The sequence below is a fragment of the Calonectris borealis genome, chromosome 26 (genome assembly GCF_964195595.1).
Source record: "Calonectris borealis chromosome 26, bCalBor7.hap1.2, whole genome shotgun sequence".
Classification (NCBI taxonomy): domain Eukaryota; kingdom Metazoa; phylum Chordata; class Aves; order Procellariiformes; family Procellariidae; genus Calonectris; species Calonectris borealis.
In genome coordinates this window covers 4835169-4850675 of record NC_134337.1, presented here as the reverse complement: position 1 = coordinate 4850675, position 15507 = coordinate 4835169, and the positions used below count along the sequence as shown (strand labels likewise).

Genomic DNA, 15507 nt, shown 5'->3' with positions numbered 1-15507 from the left:
ACTACCATTTACTTCCTTAAATTAAAAATGAATGCGGTTCTCTGTGGGATACAGTTCAGTGGGGGAAAATCTCATGGGCCTCTTCATGAAATGATCAGAGTGAACAGTCTCAATAGAGAAAGAAAGAACAGATTCTGCAGAGGACAAATGACGTTGGGATCGAGCCTGCCTGCTCTCCACCCCGGCCGCTGTTGCAAGAAGCTGCCTGCTTCTGTCAAAAGAAATAATGAACATCTTGCTTTTTAAAGTTTTTTTTTTTTTGGCCTGCTATTATTGTTCTGTTTCTGCAGTTGCCTTTCTGAGAAGGGTAGTTAGATAAATGCTGCTTTGGAGCCTGTTCTTGTGAAGCCCTAAAGGCGGTCAAGAAGTGGATGACACTTGGCAGTTGTCATGACTGTGCGTGTCGGTGTCCCCGGCACTATGGCAGTCTGCAGGGGGAGGCAGTCGCTGCTGGAAGGAGAGTGGTGGTGTGTGCTGATGTATGAGGAGAAACCTCAATATTTTTATGGTTGCGTTGAAAGAAGGAAGTTAAATATGACCAGTGTTTTGATGCTGGTTGAGAGATAAGAGCAGAGGACTGAAATTCAGAGCTCCTGGATTCTGTTTGTGGCTGTGGTACAAATGTGGCTGAGGGAGGAGGAAGGCTTTCGGACTCAACCATTGATTTGGGCTCTTCCATTGATTCTTCTCGTGTCTCTGGACCACTTAAGGTGGAATTGCCAGAAGTGGCTGTGGATCCTGCACTATTAGATCTCCAGCTGGAGATATGCTGGAGCTGCTCATTTTCTCCAGAGGTCCCCAGTCCCCACAGAGCAGAAAATGGCAGCGTTGCTGTACAGCTGGCTGGAGACATCCCCAACAAGGAACATTAAAAAAGGGGCCAAATAAAGCAATTTTGGTCTTAACTTATATGTAGCTAAAAAGAGTAAGTTCTGCAGCTTTCCACAGGAAGGTGAAGTCTTAAGGCATTGGTCAAACTTGTTGCTGGTGTAATCCCACTGAAGTTATAGGCTTAAATGCCTGTAGCTAATTTACTCCTTAGCACCAAGGTGCCTTCAAAGCCCTGCAGATAAGTGTGAAACACCATCATCACCAGAAGCTTTGAAGCTGCGGTGCAGGCAGGATCTGGGGAGTCCTGTGCTGATTAAAACTTCCTTTTATTTTTTTATTTTTGTAATTGGGTTTTGTCAGGTGTGCGAGGAGCAGAAGTGCGAAGAAGAGGTCTTCCCCTTGGCCATGAATTACGTGGATCGCTACCTGTCGTCAGTCCCCATGCGGAAAAATCACTTGCAGCTTCTGGGAGCGGTCTGCATGCTCCTGGCTTCCAAGCTGCGAGAAACCATGCCCCTGACTGTGGAGAAACTCTGCATTTATACAGACAACTCCATCACGCCTAAGCAGCTCCTGGTAACCACTCCTATCTCAAAGAGCCCTCTACCTCCTCCCCAGCTCTCTTATCTCCTGCATCCTGCTACTTGGCAGCATACCTGCCTCTGCGTCTCCTCCTGTTTTCTTTCTCCCATTTCTTCTGTGTTCCCCAACCAACCTTCTCACCTCCTTGCCCCAGTGTAATATCTGTTGGTGGAGACCTTTCCATCCTGGGCAGACACTCACTCCCTGCTGTGGGAAGCAGCTTTGTCACCTCCGGGTTATAGAGAAAGTTCCCTGTGCTCGTTGCCAGCGTGGAGCTGCCATGCTGAGCCCGCTCCCAGGCGCTTGTTCGCTCTCGAGTGACAGCTCCAGAGAACAAAGGCTCCTGTCTGCGCAGCCGGCGGGGCACGAGGCGGGGGCTGCCGCTGGGGCGTGCGGCTCTCACTTGCCCCGGTTGCAAAGGGGCATGATGTGGGAGATGCATTTCCACACCAGTAGGAGAAATGACGCTTTAAGTGGAGAGTTAACCAGAAGTATGGGTGGGAGCTTTTCTGACCTGGGATCCAGCTGGCTGGGTTGTACCGTCGAGGCTGACAGTGCTGCCAAGGTGGTGGAAGTGAGTGGGACCTTGCTGCTGCTCAAGGGTCCTGCTCCATGCCCTTGAGTTAAAGCAGGGCTACTTTGCCTCTCTCATCGTACACTCAGGCAGAAGCTGTGTAGGCTTTGAAAGGCAAAGCGTTTTCTCGTCTGATAAAAGTTCAAAGCAAAGATCCAAACCTCTGAATTCAGCTTTGCCAGTGGGGGAGGAAATTGGAGAACCCCTTTTCTTGGGGGCCTTCCGTGCTGGTAGATCAGAGCCCTTGGGAGGAAACGGCCACCTCGCTTCGAGTAACAAACATCCCTGGAGATGGTTTGCCTATGAGAATTTCTCAGGGTTAGTCATCGCTTTATTAAATATCTGTTTTTTTGGGCTGGGGTGGGTGAGATGATCTGAGTGTGATTTGTCCCCAGGGTGGGGAGTGAACCCACAAAACTTTCAGATGTGAATCGGAAGGCAGTTCTGGTAACTGGGGAACTCTAGTATGAACATGGTTTTTCCAAGTGCCAGTGAAGGCTGGGGAAAATCCCCTCACCTCCATACCTTTCTCCCTGTAGTCATTTGTGGGTGGTTGTTACCTTAAGTAGCACTCATGGAAAAAAGGATCATTACCATGAATAGTGGTGAGGGATGGGAATGCACAGAGGAAACACAAGTGCTTGTTGCTTCTCTGGATGCTGAGCTGTGGTCGTGCCACGGCATCCTGCTGCGGGGGGCTGCCAGAAAATCTCTGTGTGCAAAGGCTTTCTCTTGCTTTGTCAGTAAAGCTTCATCCCTGAGAGCACCTTCTCATCCAGTGATGGATTCTGCGTGGGTATCCTCCCAGGACTGGGATCTATCACATGAATCTAATCCCAGCCTATAACAGGAGGGTTCCTGTTGGCCCTGTGATAATGAGGGGGTTAACATTTAGCTGGGAAAAAAGGCAGGGGGGAATGGGAGTTGGTTTGCATTCACTTTTCTGCTAGGCCAGCAAAAGTTGCTTCTGTTCCTTGCAGAGGCAGCAAGCTGAGCAGAAGGTGCCTAACAGGCTTCTTGTAGGCAAGCAGGCTGCATTTCAAAGCAGGGACAGTGCTCTCAATGCCCTCAGGAGCATGAAGCTGATCCAAATGCATGTTGTGGGCCAGTGTCAGATTTCTGTCCCTTCAGAATGATGGATAAGCTCTCTGTCCAACAGGAATATGGGTTGCAGGAAGGTGAACTTACTGCCATGCTTCACCTCTATCTCCCTCTCTCATCCAGACTTTACAGGGAGTCCTGTCATCATCCCTGAAGACTAGGGGAGATCGTCACAGCAAATGCTAGTGATTTCTGCAGTGTGGACCTTGGGCTACAAGGAATTGGTCTTGGTGGGCACCTCGTGCATATCTGCCATGGATCCCAGTATTTCATTCTGATTTATTTGGTGATTTATTCTTGGTGAGGATTTGCTTTTTTCAGTTGAATCTTGAGCTGTGTTTGTAGCAGGCTCCTTCCAAAGGAGAACAGTTAGGAGATATGCAGGTGGGTAGTGGGCAGAGCATGTGCAACATCCCTGGAGGCTTTCCTTCACTCTCACCCTCGAATGCCGATGCCTCCTCATGCAGAGTCTTTTTTATTTCTTCCCCCCAGCAGGTTTGTCAGCAGGAAGCTGTGGCTAAGCAGTGCCACAACGTTAATCTTCCCTTCTCCCTCCTCCTGGCAGCATTGGGGTGGAGATGAAGGAGGAAAGCGCTGTCTGCCGCCTGTTGCTCACTTCTGATTGTGCAGGTCTCGGTACTGGAGTTCTCCTTCCCTGTACTTTTTTCCCACCAGGATCCTGGGTTGCTCTCAGTGCAACAGGAGGCACAGCCGGATGGTTGGCACGGATCTCTTTCATCATTGTGCTCCGGAATCAATATGCAGTTGAGGTGGACAAGAATGGCCTCGTTTCGGGCGTCAAAAGTCCTTTCTTGGGATAGCTGAAAATAGCTTTTTCAGGCAAATAGGATCCCTTTTCTCCTTCCCAAGGGGATGGCCGTGAGCACTCAGCAGTGCAGGGGTTTATTCCTGGTAATTGGTGCTAGCCAAAGGGCGGAGCAGAAGGCATCACAAACCAGCCACAGCCCTTAAGGAGAGGTGCTGAGGCGTTTGCAGGTGTCTGGGCAGGAGATGCTCTGTAACCTGTGATCTGGAGGTCATCTTTCCCTGCCCGCCACAAGGCTTGCTTTCGGTAGATGTTTAACCCTGTTTTGGAGCAGATCCTGCTCCAGTCTGTCATTGCTCCACACTGTAAATAGGGAGTGGAGGTAACATCTGAAGATATGTGAAGGATTTGTCTTCGCTGTGGGACCTGACAAGAGTTAATACCCTGATTACAAAACCAGGGCGAGCTGCTGTTTTCCTCCTCTGTGCTAATCGTGGTAATGTTACTTCTCTTTCACAATCTTGCAGTGGAAGAGGGTGGGGAGGGGAAGAGGAGCTTCTTCATCAAGGTTTGGACAATGGTGCATCCTGGCCTCTTCTCATGGATCGGTGCCATTTCAGCTTCCAGCGTGTTGTCCCCGGCCTTTCAGAGGAAGCTGGCTCACTTTCCCAGTACGTTTGCTTCCTCCTCTTGCCGGGATGCTTGGCACCAGCTCAGCGGTTTAGAAGGGACACATTTGAAACAAAATCTTGATGAAGTTATTCTAGGGAGAAGGAAATGATGCAACGAGGGACTTGTCCATTTGGAGGAAGTTGGATTTCCGTCAAGGGCGTTATCTAACCTACCTTTCTTTTCTTTTTTATTTTTTTAATAAAGGCTTTTCTGGCCTGTGCAAGAGGGTGTTCAGCTGCTTGAAGGTTGGGGAGAGCAGTTGTAGGTCACTTTCATCTGCCTGGTTTGCTCCTAATACATTTGACCTAAGGTCAGTTTTGCAAACTGCCAAGTATTTCCTAGCAAAGACAGTAAGCAGGGTCAAGCCACGAGGTAGATAGTGAAGGGAGCAGCAGTGACAGCAGGCCGTGAGGAGTGAAAATAAGAGAAGGAGGTAACAGCTGAGTAAAAGGGGATGTTCACTTGTGATAGAGCATTGACTTTCCAGAAGACATGCTTGTGTTTTACTGTTTTACCTTCTGCTTGTTGCATGGGTGGGATAGATGTGACTGTTTCTTTATCTGAAGTTGGCACCTTTACCCTTGACATCCAGTCTTGCACTCTGGTCAGGGGATGGAAACAAACGTTTGCCCCAGATTTCCTATTTGCAAATGGACTTTCATGGCTGCTCATTTCTGTAGCTGTGTCTCAGCTGCCAGGTAGGGTGGGTGGCCAGCAGCAACATCAGCAGCTCTTTCCACCCTCTTTTTGAGTCAGCTCGCGAGCACAACGGAGTGCAGCCTGCTCCTGCTTTGCTGGCGTCTCATCAAGCCTGTGATAATGTAAAATTATCAACTTGAGTGACAAAATCGAGCGCAACTTCCTTTTCTCCTGCAGACAGGGCTGCTGCAGAGAGGAGCTGGGCTCTCTGCTCCCTGTGCGGCCTCGTCAGCTAGGTTTACACAGGGTCCTTGTAGGCATAGCGGGTGTGTGGGTGTTGCTGAGGGTAGAGCTTGATGTACAGAGTGACTGTCACTATATGAAAAGCAGAGAAGCTGGTGTGACTGTCACATCCCAGTATGCGTTTGCAGAGCTGTAAATTGAGTAAAACAGTCTCTACTTGTGACTCGGATCTGTCTTAGTGAGAGGGTGCAGAGGCAGCAACCAGGGGCTTGAGGCTGTTTCGCTGGAACAGGACTGTGCTCTGAGATCACCTTGTCAGAGCAGGGGAGGCAATGGGAAATGGTAGCTGCTTTCCTTCCTTTTTTTTTTTTTTTTTTAATTCCCTTTCTTGTGGGATGCAGCCAGGAGGGATCAAGCTCTGCCCTGGGGGATCTTGCAGAAGGAGGACCTGGTGCATTCCCAGCAATGGGATGCTCGGTGGGCAGCGCTGGCAGCTTGCAGCCCTTCCACGAAGAGGGTGGGCTCTGCCGGCTGGAGAAACAAAGGAACATTTTCCACTTTCTTCCTCTCTTTCATTAGCCAGGCAAAGACTGATTCAATTAGGTGCAAAACAAAATGCCAGGAAAAGGATGTTTGCTGTACTGCGTGGTGCTGTTGTTGCAAACCTGCTTGCCTATCTCTTGCAGCCTTTTGTTCTTCTTCTTCCACAGATAAAGTGATTCAGAGATTCTGACATGCTGCTCTGAGAGCGGGAAGTCCCCAGGGTTAGCAGGAGAGAAGCGAGGAGCAGGGTGGTTTGGCAGGAGAGAGGCTTCCCTGAGCTAAATCCTGTGAGCTGGTGACAGTCCTTGGCGCCTGCCGCCTTCAGCTGGCATCTCGAGTGCCGGCTGGGTCTCGGGATCAGGCCTTTTGTAACAACGAGGTTTTTAAGAAGACGATGAACCTCTGTAGTAGCTGGAAAAGAGCTGCTTTTGTGCATTGCGAAGGGACAGGCTGTTGTCCTGGATCAGTCCTGGTGTGGCAGGAGCCAGCTTCTCCCAGGTGAGGTCTCACCGCTGAGCTGACTTGCACTCCAGATCTTCTTAGGACAAAATGTGTCCCAGCAGGGACAGGCTCTCTGCCACACCAGTGTGGACACCATGTGCTTCTGGTGACTCCCAGTAGCTGGCTTGCAGCTCTGGGAGGAAAGGCAAAGAGCAAGAGCCCAGATGACGCTGGGCTGGTGTCCTCTCTGTGCTCAGGAGCTCCCCTCTCAGGTGTGGTGATCGCTTTTGGGTTTGCTTCATGTGCTCAGGAGCTCCCCTCTCAGGTGTGGTGATCGCTTTTGGGTTTGCTTCATGAGCAGCAATCTCCAGGTTCTCCTTTTGACCTTCTCCCTGGGTCTGCAAAAGGGCCATGCTCCCAGCTTGTGTGAAGTCAGGCTGGAGCTGCCTCGGCCTCTCGCCCTTGGGGCAGTGCCTGCCGAAGGTGCCAGCGGTGTCCTGTGCCCCTTCCCAAGGAAGGGGGCTCATGCACGGGCAAGCAGCCGGCTTTCCCAGCCTGCTGCCCTTGACAGGTAGGGACAGATGAGCGACAGGCAGGGGCAAGGCACAGAGCTCTCCATCTCCAGTGGCTCTTTTGTTGTGTCGCCTTGCTGTGTTTCTGCAGTTCAACCAGTGGCCAGCACTACCTGCTCTTTCTTCTTTTACCCAAGCCTGATCTCTCCCCGCTGTTCCAATCCCCCCGTTGAACCAGCCATCCTCGGTGACCTGTGCTGTGATCCTCAGGCTCTGGAGCTCATTGCTAAGTTTCTTCTTGCTTTTATCCTGTGGGTTTGGCTTAAAAATATAGAAAGACTAGCAGGCTGGCCATCCATATGGGAGACTAGCAAGCGTGCGCTAGCAAAGCACCGTTTTCTGGTTGGAAAAGTGCAGGCTGTGAAATGGCAAACGGCGCGTTTGGCCTCATGGGGGACTTGGAGCAGGTTGAGCAATGCTGCTCATTTAAGCAACTCAAAACTGGTATTGTTGTGTAAGGGGAAAGAGTGGGTTTAAAAAAAAGAAAAAAAGAGAGAGAAAATGAAGATCTGCCCTTACGAAAAATCTCACTTCTTCAAATCCATCTGTTCTGGCAGCCCTTTGGCACGTCTGTGGGCAGCATTGACCTTGTAATCCTAGACTACTTGGAAAAAGAATAGATGCTCTGCTGGGTAGGACAAGGCCCTGAAATGGAGATATCTGATACCAATCCCAATTCAGCTCTGTCCTTCCAAACCTGGAGCTTCAGCTCCTGCGGGGTGTTTTCCATCTTCAGGGCTGCTGTCACCCCCCCTCCACTAGCAGGGAGGAGGGACATGGGGGCATCTTCTGCGGCCTTTCTGGCGTACCTGGACCCTGTTGCCAAAACCAGATTTGCTGCTGATGCAGAGGATGAGAAATTGGAGGCCAGAGAACTTCATCGTGGCTCGGGACGTGGGGGAATTGGGACCGGCAGAGAAGCTTGGGCGGCTGGGTGTGGGCTGCTCGTGACATTCCTGCTGGGATGGGAAGGGAAACAATCCTGGGAAGACGCCGCGCTCTCCTCTCCTGAGACTGCTCTGTCGGTGGCATAGTCGTACCCAGACGTAACATCAAAGCTGCCCAGCCCAGTGAGACCAGTACGTGTGTGGCCTCTGAGTTTGCTACTCTAGCTAAGTCACGTAGACCTTGACATTGATGGCAGAGCGGGGAACTGAATGCAGGGGTCCCAAATTCTGTGCTAAAGCTCTAGTCGTGGAGTTCTCCTTGCTTATACCTTGCCAGATGAGTGCTTTGGTACCAAACCTCTGCAGGACTTGCTGGGCGATGACGCTGCCAAGCGCTTGCCTGTGGCTGCTCTGCACTTTGGTTTCCTTGTCGGTGTTAGGACTAATGCCCAGAGCTGGAAGCGCCTGCAAGAGGCTGAGCAGATGAGAGGAGCAGCCCGGGCTCCAGCTGAAATCTGTGGGGGGCACCCGGCCTTCCTGCCATCTGTTCCCCAGCTTGCAGATTGCACAGAGCCTGGCTCGTGGAAGATATTGCAGAAATCTCTGTTAGATGTTTAGAGGGAGCACCCCAACATGGGACGGAGACATCCGCAGCCACCTGGCATGTACCTGGGAAGCACCGGTGAGCTGTTGCATGTATGTCAGTGGGAGAGGTGGGCATTAGCATGGCTGTTTAGTGCCTCTGCCCTCGAGAAGTTGCTGAGGATGCTCTGTTGAGCATGGCTGAAGGCTCTCTTGGCAGAGAAGAGCCATGATGAGTAGGGGAGGTTCTGCCTGCACCTCCTCCGTAGGGCTGCGTGCCCAGTGTTTGTTGGGCTGAAGACCTCAGCACCTCTTCACAGCCCCTGAGCTCTGTAGGGATTGAAGATCTCATACGGGAGCTTGGGCTGTCTCGATGCAGCCCTGAAAGCTCAGCTGTGTTTCCCCCACCTTCCCTTGCTTCAAGGTGTTGTGCAAAGGGGCTGGCTGCAGGGCAGCTATTGCCTCCTGCGGCTCGGTGGCCAAGGGGCCACCGAGTAGGAGGGAGTCAGCGCACTGGCCGGCTCCAAGGGGCACACAGAGAGGTGAGCTTCTGTTTTCTCTTTGCTGTAGTGGTGTTAGCCCCAAGCTGGATTGTTCCTGGGAGCCTGGACATCAGCCTCTCCTTTTGGGAGTAGAAAAGGAATATGGGAATGGTGTGCCTACTGTTCCTTGCCCTGGTTTTCCTATGTGGGCTGTTGCAGCAACCTTGCAAAGCAGAGGAGTGTCGAAGGCTAATCCGACTGCACCTTGGAAAGAAGAAACCAGATTTATCGCTTCCTCTTTTGATCTTTACTCCAGGCTTTGCAACAGCTCAAGGCTGGATTTGTGCCATAGTCGCAGAGCAGGGACGTTCCCTCTTTTCTTCCCTGTCTCATGGATTGTACTGTTTTACTGGCCCTTCCCCAAGCACTGGCCTTATCTGCCCTTGAATCTGGCGAGTGTTTCTAGCCTGGCCTAGCCCCGCTGAGTAACGTGCTGTCTGTCTGACTCTGCAGGATTGGGAGGTTCTAGTCCTGGAGAAGCTAAAGTGGGACCTGGTCTCAGTGATAGCAAATGATTTCTTGGCTCACATCCTCCATCACCTCCCGCTGCCTAAGGACAAGATGGAGCTGGTGAAGAAACATGCACAGACCTTTATCGCCCTGTGTGCCACAGGTGGGTGCCTGCTCCCGCTGGAGCCACCCGCCAGGATGCTGGGGAGGGTGGGCTGGCCACTGCAAGCGGGATAGCCTGGGCTTGAGTCAGGCTTGCTGGGTAACTTGGGGCTGGTCTCCAATGCCCTGGCTTTCTGGGGAGCTGAATGCCTGTTTTCATTCAAATCAGAGCGTTTTGCTGCTCCATGACATGTTTTCTATCCCTGACAAAGTGGGATAACGGTCCTGGGGGCTCTTAGGAGGTGCCTGGAAGATGCCAGGAAAGAGCAAAGCTGCCATGCTACCCCTTGCTGCGCAGGCTGCGACTGCGGGAGGGCGTCCAGGGTAAAGGCAGGGTTGAATCTGAGCTTTTATCAGCCTTGCTCTAAGTCATTAGGGCAACCTCATCTTCAGAACTTCTTTTGGTGAGATAGGCCCAGAGAAATAGCTTAATGAAGCTCGCTGCTCTGATGCTCAGCCTGTTTCCTGTCGCTTCACCCCCGTTTCTCCCCACTAAGAGGAGAGACCCCTCTGCCTGGCCCTCTCTAGTCTTCCAGGGAAATCGCAGTCCCAAGAACTTACCATGCGCATCCTTGCTAACAGCTTCTTCTTTTTGCCCCCCGTGTCCCTGTCCTGGCTCTAGACTACACTTTTGCCATGTACCCCCCCTCCATGATTGCGACAGGCAGTATCGGAGCGGCAATCCACGGCCTGACGGTCTCCGTGAACGATTTCACCGGCGAGGCAATCACCGAGCTGCTGGCCAGCATCACTGGCACGGAGGTGGTGAGTATTCACGGGAGAACGGCAAAGCGGTTTTGCTGCTGGATCTGGTGGAAACCCTTCCTCTTTCTGCTGCTTGCTCTTCTTAGAGGGAGAGGAAATTAAGCTGTTCATAACGATGCTGACCTTGGTTTGAGGAGCGCCTAGAGATGAGTGAGCATCTCTAAATGCAGCACCCTTGGTCAGTCCTGTGGCTGCAGTCGGCTCCTGCCTCCGAGCTGCAGAGCGGGGCGAGCTCGGGAGCCTTTGAAAAGCAGCACAAAGGGGAGCGTCTGTTCCCTGCGCGGGCAGGTGTTGGTGGGATCGGGTTGACAAGGTGGGATGGGGCAGAGGGAGAAGCTGGGCTCGGCATCTGCTAACCTCCGGCGGTGTCTGGTTGCAGGTGCCCAGACCGGGGCGGGAAGGGGGTCAGGCACACAAAGTATTTCAGGATGCTGGCACAGCGGCTTTGCTGGGGACGTTGGGATGGTGGGGGGCATCTGCCTGCCCCTCTGCTGCCCTTTAAATGGGGAAGGGGGACCCTGTCAGGCTCCCCGTTCCCAGGTCGCTCCTGCTGCAGTGAAGCAATCGGGAGCCTTTCTTCTGCCAGGGGCCCCTTTTGATCTTTTCTTCTGCCCGAGCGCTAATGCCGGCAGCCGGGCGCGGGGTTAGTTACAGTCCCCTGACAGCAGCGCCGGGAATTGGAAGAGGTGCCGGTGCCCCGGTGGGTGGGAGGCTGCGACCAGGCTTTGTCCAGGCAGAGAGGGGACGGGGCAGGAGGGCGTCCTGATCTATTTGTGCAGCTTTAATTTTTTTTGTTAGCCGGAGTCTTTTTGAAGAGTGAATCAGCGCAGCCAGCTGCTCTCAAGCTGCTGCGGTGAATGGGGCAGGGGCTGAAACCTGCTCGGGGTTGGGGCTGGTGGAGGGAACAGGTGGGAAGCAGGGAGGGCACCGCGGAGGGAGGGGAGCTGAAACGGAGCCCAGCACACCTCTGCTGCCCTCCGGCCCACTCCTCTCCCTTCTCATCCCGGAGAGGGCATCTGTTCTGCCCCACAGCCCGCCTGGGTGCCAGGTGCTGCACAAACAGCCCCTGCCCAGGCTGGACCGTGGGTCCTGTAGCAGGAGGAAGCCCTGGGGATGTGTCCACAGCATTGCAGGGCTCCCGGGGGAAGCACCTGGTCTCGGCCTCCCGTGTTTGTGGTGATGCTTCTCCCTGAACCCGGCCTCGCAGTGCCCCTGGGCTGTGACTCAGTTTCCCCTTTGGTTCAGCACTGGAGGAGCGATCCCCTTCCTGCAGCTGCCAAGGCTCAGCCGGGCAGTGCTGGGGGTGTGGGGAGTCCGTAGGGACGGAGCGGGATGATGGTGCAGGGCTGTACCAGCTCTGTGGCTGGCGGGAGCTGCACTGCCGCGCTGAGGCTGGCTCGTTGCTGGCTGTGCCAGCGCTTCGGGTGCAACTTGGAGCCGCTCTGGATCAGTCCTCATCCCTCACGGAGCAGGACCAGCCCCCAGCGTGTGCCTGAGCCAGAGCCCCACAGCATGGCTGCCCTGCGGAGCAGGGGGCACGCAGGCTGGGGCAAGCTGAGCTGCCTCCCAGGTAGCCCCCGAGGCTTCACCAGCCAGCGAAAGAGCCTGGCTGCCTGTGGCCAAGCCAGCTTTTAGCATCTCTGCCGAAATTGCTGACGGAGAGCCTGGTTGCGGAGAGCCCGGGGACGGGCTGGCCGTGGCGCGAGGCCCTGCAGCGAGCTTGCCCCGGGGCTGCGGGCAGGCGGGCTGGAGGCTGCGCTGACGGGAAGCTGCGTGGGGAAGGGGAGGTGGGCGTTGCTATTTTCGCTCGCCACATCCTCTGTCAGTTTCTAAGAACCGGCAGTGGATTCCTGGTAAGAGATTTCGGTCTGTGACAATACCCAGCGAGCGCGCGTGGCCCCGGCGTCCAGCTCAGCTCCGGCCGCGAGGTGCAAAATGCCACCTCTTACCCCTCGGTGAGAGCCGAGACGCAGTGTAGGAGCCGGTCTGGGGTGGGCGATGCCTCCCGCGGCTCTCGGTGCGTCATGGTGCTCTGGTGTCGAAGTGGAGGAGCTTCCTCCTCCGGTTACAGCTTGTGTGGGGAGAAAACGGAGGTGGGTTTGCTTTTATTACAAGTGATATGCCACTGCTTGCAGTCCCCTGCGCCTTCCTGTTTGTGGGGCTGCTGTGTCCCCCAGCGCTGGGTTCCCTGGGCCCCGGGGAGGTGCGGGTGAGTCACACGGGGCTCCCTGGGGGACAGCAGGAGGGTAAAAGCCTTGCGAGAAGCTACGTGGCCGCAGCATCGTTCTTCTAATGACCCAGCGATGTTGTAGGAACACGTGGCAGGGGTGGCTGTTGGGTCTGAGAGGGTCGGGTCCAGCTGCCTTCCAAGATCCCCAGAGCGATGCAGTGTGCGTCAGCCAGGGCACCCAGCAGGGATTCGCCTTGTCCTGGCTCGGACGTGGGCAGAGCTGCGCGCAGCTTCTCTGCAGCGGGTGGGTAACCGCAGAGATACAGGACCACGCCAAGCTTTGGGAGACCTGGGATGTAGGGCCTGGGGGAGGCAGGTGGGGCTCCAAGGTCCCTGTGTGCATCCGTGGTGCTGCACGCCGGCCATCGCTCGTGGATCTGGGAAGTTTTGGTTGTAAAGGTTGATAGCAGCCTGCGCAGAGTTGCTCTGCTCTACCCTCCTGTCAGCAGCAGCTGATTGCCGTGATGCTGAAATCACACACTGCATCCAGGCACGAGCCCGGATGCTTTGGGAAGCTCTGACTGGCACAACATCTATTCCTCGAGAATGTGGTCAAGCAGGGAGGTGAGGAGAAGACAACCAGAGCGTGGGGCTTCTCCTGGGGAGGGGCCTAAAGCGCAGATGCCCCTTGCCGGGGAAAGGCTGCTTTGTCTTGTGTGTTTAGATGCTCCGGGGGCCAGAGATGTAGCCCAGCAGCTGCTCAGAGCTGTTTATAAGGCTCCCACCTCTGAGCAGCGGAGAACTGAGGCCTCTTGTCTCACTCCCTCTCCCGCAGGACTGCCTGAAAGCCTGTCAGGAGCAGATTGAGGCAGCCTTAGCCGAGAGTCTGAAACAGGCGTCCCAAACCCAACAGGAATACAGCGCCGCCAAGACTGCTGCTTACCCGGCCAGCCAGCCCACCAGCACGCCTACAGACGTCACGGACATCAACCTGTGACCAGCCTCCCCTTCCCGAGAGCCGCCCGGCCCTGCCGCAGCAGGACCTCGCCCTGGACACCGAAAGGTCGCTGCATCCCACCCACCCATCCGTCAGCCCCATCCGACGCCCGCTGAGGATTTGTTCTGCTCGCTGGGAGCGCAGAGCAGGATCCACGCTCGTCTGTCGGAGCGGGCAGCCGGGCTGGCGCTGCTCGACACTGCTCGTCAGGTGGCCGGGGTGAAGCAACCGTTTTCATGGTGGCAGGGCACAAGGATTGCTGGGGAGGGGGAGCAGGACCCAAAATGAAGTTGTAAAATGTTTCTCAGTTTGTATTCCTTCTAGCCCGGCTGGCTGCTGTTCGCCGTCTCCTCGGGGGTGTTCACTGTGACGACTTCCAGCCCCGTGTGGGCCATCAATCATGGATATTAAGCCTCTTACGCTGGCCTACGTGACCAAAATCCTTATAACCACCCCAACCTCCCTCCCCGGCCCGGGGTGCTACAGGCCCGCGTGGCTCACAGGAGACAACCGAGTGTCCGGGAGGAGGGAGCAGGTGCTTGTTGGCCCCTTGGTCCCAATTGCTTCGTGCCAGATTGCTGTGGCTCCTGGAGGGGTGGCGGCTTCTGCTTGGAAGAGAAACGTGTGGCTTGTTTCATGTTGGCGTTAGATTTGGGATTTCGGCTTGCTTGGGGGACGTGCTCCCCGTCTGCGTGGACAGCAGAAGAGAAGTCCTTGCCTCGGGGAGCAGCCTCCTGGGCGAGGTTTGGGCGCAATCCCCTTGGCTTTCCGCTGCCCCACCGAGGCTGCTTAATTTATTGTTAACCGCTGGGAATCAGGAGGGAGGAAGACTTTGCAGCTCCTTGGTGTGGGGCCTGGATGCTGGTCTCCTCTCCTTCCGAAAGAGTGCCTTCACCCTTTGTCCCCTTCCCCAGCTCCCTGGGCAATGGGAGACTCTCACTTGAAAGCTGATTGGTTTTTTAGGTAGCTTAGACACCAGCCTAGGTTTTAAGACAGACGTTTGAATGTGCTGCTATAGTCTGAAATGCATCTTCACTCCTCCAAGGCAGGGAGCTCGGATCACGTTCAGGAGGGGGCTGCATTGCATATATATCCATGTGGGTCCGAGTTGTATCCTCATCGGGTGGAAAATCTGCACACTTGGGTTGGAAAGCGATTGCATTTTTGTATTGTTGTTGTTGATCCCGTCTGGTAGTTTTTATAAAGAGTGTTTTAAAAAAAAAAAAAATAATGCTGCTTTTCTAAGAGAAAACCATTAAATAGTAGAATTGTATTAACGAGGAGAAGCCAGAGAGACTCTGCAGGGATGGGAGGCAGACTGTTGCTGCTTGGTGACCGCTGGACATGTGGATCTGTGGCTGTTGTCCTCCCGTGGGGGATGTGGAAAAGGAGGTAGAAATCTTCCTTTTCGGATGCTACTAGAAACAAAAGTCTTATCAGGTAGAAAAAGATGGGGCTGCTGTTCCTCCACTAGCCTGATTTGTCAAGAAGAGCCATCTACTGCTGACTCCTGCTAGCAGGGGGGCTGAGGTGTGCAGAGCCTGCCTGTACAGAAAGAAACATTTTTTTTTTTTATATATATAAAGGAGTTTTAATTTAAGAGTAAACTCGTTTAGTGTTCACAAGCAAGCGTCCCGCTGCTGGGAGAAACAGATGATCGTATGATGTTGCAATAAAGTATTTTAAACAAGTATGAACGCCTTCAGGGTTTCCCTTCGCGACCCGCTCTGCGCTGTGCCTTGGGCCGCCCAGGGACGACCTCGGCCTCCTCTTCCCTCGCAGAGCTCCTGGGGTGGGACCCCATCAGCTGGAGGATCCCCTCAGGCTGCTCCTGGAGGCTCCAGCCCTGCGGTTCCTGGAGCCACAAGAGCAGGATGAAACGGGGAGCGGGCAGGCAGGACACGGGCAGCCAGCTGAGGCGGCGGAGGGGAGATGGCTGAGGGACACCTTGCGCTCGCCGAGGCCCTCGGCAGCTCACGGATGGCAGT

At 54.4% G+C, this 15507-nt stretch overlaps 1 protein-coding gene across 3 annotated transcripts in view; it reads left to right on the top strand.

Moving 5' to 3' along the window:
* CCND3 (cyclin D3) overlaps positions 1 to 15212 on the top strand; it is a 48075-nt gene extending 32863 nt beyond the window's left edge. For all 3 annotated transcript variants that reach the window (XM_075174457.1, XM_075174458.1, XM_075174456.1), the window contains exons 2-5: positions 1192 to 1407; positions 9429 to 9588; positions 10210 to 10352; positions 13358 to 15212. In XM_075174457.1, the coding sequence (XP_075030558.1) occupies positions 1192 to 1407; positions 9429 to 9588; positions 10210 to 10352; positions 13358 to 13519 (681 nt within the window). In that variant the 3' untranslated portion in view covers positions 13520 to 15212. The remainder of the gene's footprint in view (positions 1 to 1191; positions 1408 to 9428; positions 9589 to 10209; positions 10353 to 13357) is intronic.
* Positions 15213 to 15507: the final 295 nt, after the last annotated feature.